The 4674-nt window shown below is 36.1% G+C and overlaps 1 protein-coding gene across 1 annotated transcript; it reads right to left on the bottom strand.

Annotated features, from left to right (window-relative positions):
* Positions 1-2009: 2009 nt before the first annotated feature.
* Positions 2010-3354, bottom strand: apoa4a (apolipoprotein A-IV a). Its single transcript, XM_059555237.1, has 4 exons — positions 3211-3354; positions 3029-3083; positions 2778-2928; positions 2010-2682 (listed from the first exon to the last, which is right to left on the bottom strand). Exons 1-4 carry the CDS (start codon positions 3337-3339, stop codon positions 2118-2120), a joined length of 900 nt encoding a protein of 299 aa, XP_059411220.1. The 5' UTR covers positions 3340-3354; the 3' UTR covers positions 2010-2117.
* Between the last annotated feature and the right edge of the window lie 1320 nt (positions 3355-4674).

The raw sequence follows: 4674 nt of genomic DNA, 5'->3' as shown, positions 1-4674 counted from the left end.
ACTGAACAGGTGAATTGGCAGCTTGTGTCCAAAGTTCTTCTCTTTAGATACTTGTTTATCGCAGTCTTCCATTCCACGTTGCATGATTAAGGTTCCAAAAGGACACAATGTTCTATAATTTAAAAACTGGTTTATTAAAAATGAATGTGGCTCATTGGGTTAGGTGTTCTAGCCAGAGGTATCTCAGTGAAAGCACAGAACAAAGTCACAATGTCATATTTGAACATCAGTGTATTTTTATTGAACACCATTGAATTGTTAATACCATAATAATCATAAAACAGCAGAAAACAGATGGGCCGAGTCATAAAAAGTGGGACATTGATGTTAATGTAAAAAAAAAGAAAAAAAATAGACATTTGTTGCAGCATAATTAATATTTAATTGTTATGCAACAAGACATTTGCTACTTTAAAGCATCTTGGCTTGCATGTTTCAAGGATCAAAGCTTATCATTTATCTCTCTTCTAGCCGCGATTCACCTCATTCACCTCATTTGGAAGGAGCATTGTTAAAATGGAGCTGTAACTTTAAGCTCAGCAAGCTAAGAACACTTGACCCATGTTTTCATGTGCCCATGTATTGTTGGCTTCTTTGAATAGATGATATTATTTTCTACAGTACATCTTTTTTTTGCAGTTACCAATCAATTATGGGAAATGTCATTGCGTTTTAGACTAGAACAGGATAAGATATCATGTCAGCAAATCAGAATCAGTCTATTATCTTGAGCATTTCTTGCATGAAGAGTTTGTGCAAGAGGACTGTGATAAACTCTTTTTGGCTCATGTACCACACATAATAAATTGATTAAATAATAGGTTGTTTTGTAAAAAGAAACGTATCTGTTTAATAGGCCTCAGTTGAAATATAAATATATATCAAATGCGTAATTGACAATGCATCAGAGTTGTTTATCACATTTAGTTTTATATTGTTATTATTAAGATATTATGCATATTATTTAACATGTAAAGGTGCAACCATTATACATTTTCACAACTGTAATGCACAACTCTTTTAATGTTTCAGTAAACCAGTTTTTTTCTTTCTTTTTTTTCACAGAAAATAATAATGTCAAGCTCTATATATTGTGGGCCGACACACTTTTATCCAGGCTATTTATCTTAATTGAAATGTTACAAAAAGTAGGGTTCAAAGGCCACATGACCTTAATTGAAGTTTGAAGTAAAACGGCTGGGTGCTTGGTGACAGGGTGTCATCAAAATGAACAGGATTTGAACCCTTGCTCTTTTGTCTGCTACCTTTGTGGCTCTAAAGACTGGAATACACACATGATTTTCATACTGATATTTGCACAATTGGACACGTAGATGCTAGATGCTGAAAGTCAGAGCCAGTTTGCAGATTTTGGGCAGAGTTGACAAATCCGCATAGTGTGTGATGGTCACAGACTCATGTTTCTGTGTGGGTTTTTTTGTGCTCAGAATGACTTGGAAAAAGTCTGGTAGTGTGTGATCCTTAGTAGTTGGAAAGTCAAGTGTATGATGCCTAATGTTTTTTCCAGCTTTAAGTGATCATATTTGGGTTGCCAGAATTAAATACTTTTCTGCTTATAGTGTACACACACTTATTACATAGTCCATCTATATATGTTCATAGTACACCTATCTGTATATCATGCTGATAGTATTTAAAATCTGTAAACTATGAATATTACCGCCTTATTTGTATATTTATTGTACATTTGTAACATATTGTAAACACTGTATATCCTGTACTTACTGCTTATTGCACTTCTGGTTAGATGCTAGCTGCATTTGGTTGCCTTGTACCTTACATGTGCAATGACAATTAAGTTGAATCTAATCTAATCTAATCTAAATACAAGTTCAGAAGCCTCACACTCATTTCTGCAATTAAAATCTTGCAAATGGACATCATCATTACAAATATACATAGTGTAGTATATTAGACATAGTGTTTGTGTTGTTTTGAAAAACGCTCACACAATTGGAGTGACCACAGCATTATAAATGTGTTTGTGCTATTTTATTTTATTTTTTTTGGAAAAACATACATGAGCAACAAAGAAATATACTATGTGAAACCCCCATTGGTAACAGAAGTGTCCTTTTGCATTTCCCAAAAGTCTCTCAAGACTGCTTGTTCTTGGCAAAGGACTCCCAGAGAGCTGTTAACTGGGCCTTCAGGTCTTGGGCATATGGATCCAGTTTGCTGAGCTCCTCTGAATAGAACAGATTCTTCTGAAGCTCCTGACTTCTCTGGGCCAGCTGACTCTGAAAGGTTTGGGCTAATGGTGACATGCTCATCTGAAACTCCAAAAAGTGCTGGTCCAGTTTCTGCTTCAGCTCCTCGGTTTGAGGACCCATCTCCATCAAACTTCTTTCCACCTTGGCCTTCAGCTCCTCGGCCCCCTGGACCAGAGCAGATCTCAGGGCCTCAGAGTTCAGGGCCTCTGCAAATGGAGCTGCATCCTTCTTCAGCCGCTCAACCTGCTCCTCAATATCACCTCTGATCTCATCAACATAAGGCTTGAGCTGGGACTGCACAGATGTCATTTCCTGTTCCAGGCGCAGTTTCAGCCGATCTGCCTCTTGGGAAAGTTTGGCCATCAGGGTTTGAGTCAAAGGAGTTACTTGACTTTGAATGGCCAGGGTGTATTTGTTGATGGCATCTGCACTTTGAGAGATCCTATCACTGAGGAGAAATGGAGATAGATGTTTGTGTTCATCCAAGTTGTTTCATGATTTGTTTTATAGCCGGTTTATCACTTCATCATCTTATATGCTTACTTGATTTCTTGACCCAGTTCTGAGTTTCGGATCGTCTGCAGGGTGTCCTCAGCTGTGAGGGTTGCCTGAGACACGTAATGCCAGAAAGCGTTTTTAACCATATCCATACTGGGGACTGACTCGTCCTGCCACAACATACTGGCATGACAACCTAAAGGATTCATCATGATTCAAATATATTAACTGGCTATATTTTCTGACCAGTTTTGAGAGCGCCTGCAATTTGTTTTCAAACACTCACAGACACTTACCAGTGAAAATGGCAATGACAAACACTACAAGGACCTTCATGATTATGCGCAGACTCTACAAGAAAAATAAAATCATTTTGTCAGGCAAGACCACAATAAATATTTTTGAGTAGCTTGCATTTAACTGAAAAAACAAACAAACCTAAGTATGCATTAATTTGTGCTTTTGTCCAGATCCTTACCTTTCTCTTGTCCTCTTCTGTGTGTAAGTGTTGAGAAGGTATCAGCACTGTATTTAAATGGGTTTCTGAGCTCTGATAAAGGCAGTAAAGTCCAGAAGGTAGTGCCCTGCTGTCAGCTGTACATGCCATGTCACTTATTCCACATCATGAAATCAACCGAACCGAACTGAACTCAGATCTGTGACTCACAATTATTCCTACAGAGTCAGAGGAGTACTGTATAACAAGCTAATTTAATGTCTATAAAACTTCCAAATGAAGGAAAAGGGAAAATATTTTAAACAATTCCTGTATTATTAGCTTTGGTTTAAAGTATTGCTAATGAAAATTGTCTTTATTATTGGGGGAAAATTTTCTTTTTTTTCTTAAAACCATGCCAGCTCCCATGGCTAATTTATTGAAAGGACAATTTTACTGTTAAATATTTTTTATTTAAATGCATCTTTACAAAAATCTCAAAAATTAGAATTGGTTGAACTTTGTTAAAAATTCTGCCAGAGTGTTAAGTGAATAATAGTTAAAAAAGAAAAAAAAATCCCTGATATAATGTAATGTAATTAAGTAAATGATTAATGAGAAAACAGCATAAGGTTACTACAGGATCTGCAGACAGGTGTTTACTGGTTTGATACACAGTCTTGAAAGAAAAAAATCTGCGGTATGTGAGTGAGGTAAAAGGTTACATCCAGTTACACAAAACCACCCTCCAGACTGTTCGCATCTGCACTTATCAATCACAGAGAGCTGACCCCTAAGCTTCTGTCTTATTGATTCAGTTGCATACCGGTGAACAGCTTATTATGGCTGCATTCCAATGCAGAAAATATGCTGTGCATTTAACATAACAGTTGCTCAAATCATCTGTTCTTAAATTGCCACATTATGTTGATTATAATGAAATGAATTTAAGGTAGATCTCAAAGGGAAAACTTTGTAGTTTTCATGTTACGCATACTAAATGGTAATATTATTGCATTTTAATATTTTTCAATAAAATTATGGTTTGGTAAAAGAAAATTAAATTGAAATTAAAGTAGTACACTCTCACAATCCTTCAAGTGCAGAGGTACATCGCTGTCTTTGCATGTTGGTCTGCACGTATTAACGTAAGGATGTTGTAATGATGATTGATGAGTCAGGTATTAAAGAGGATCCTTTTGGACATTGCCCTCTTCATCACAACACTTATCTGCATTCAAAAAGAGTCTGATATCTGCTGAACGTGCAATCACTAAGAAGGAACCAAGGGACATGGGGCAACTAATCCGTTTTGTATTTTTTTTTTTCTGTATTATGTTCTGGCATGTATTCAACTAAAAAACAAAAACAGACAGGGTCAATGGGCTTGGTAAAAAAAAAAAAAAAAAAAAGGAATTAATGCCAGCAAAACAATCATATCAGCTACAGGCAATATTATGACCATTCAATATGTCTAAATCATTTATAGGTTTTTTTCTTAATCAT

Source organism: Carassius carassius, chromosome 8, assembly GCF_963082965.1.
Source record: "Carassius carassius chromosome 8, fCarCar2.1, whole genome shotgun sequence".
Classification (NCBI taxonomy): Eukaryota; Metazoa; Chordata; class Actinopteri; order Cypriniformes; family Cyprinidae; genus Carassius; species Carassius carassius.
This window is presented reverse-complemented; position numbering and strand designations above follow the sequence as displayed.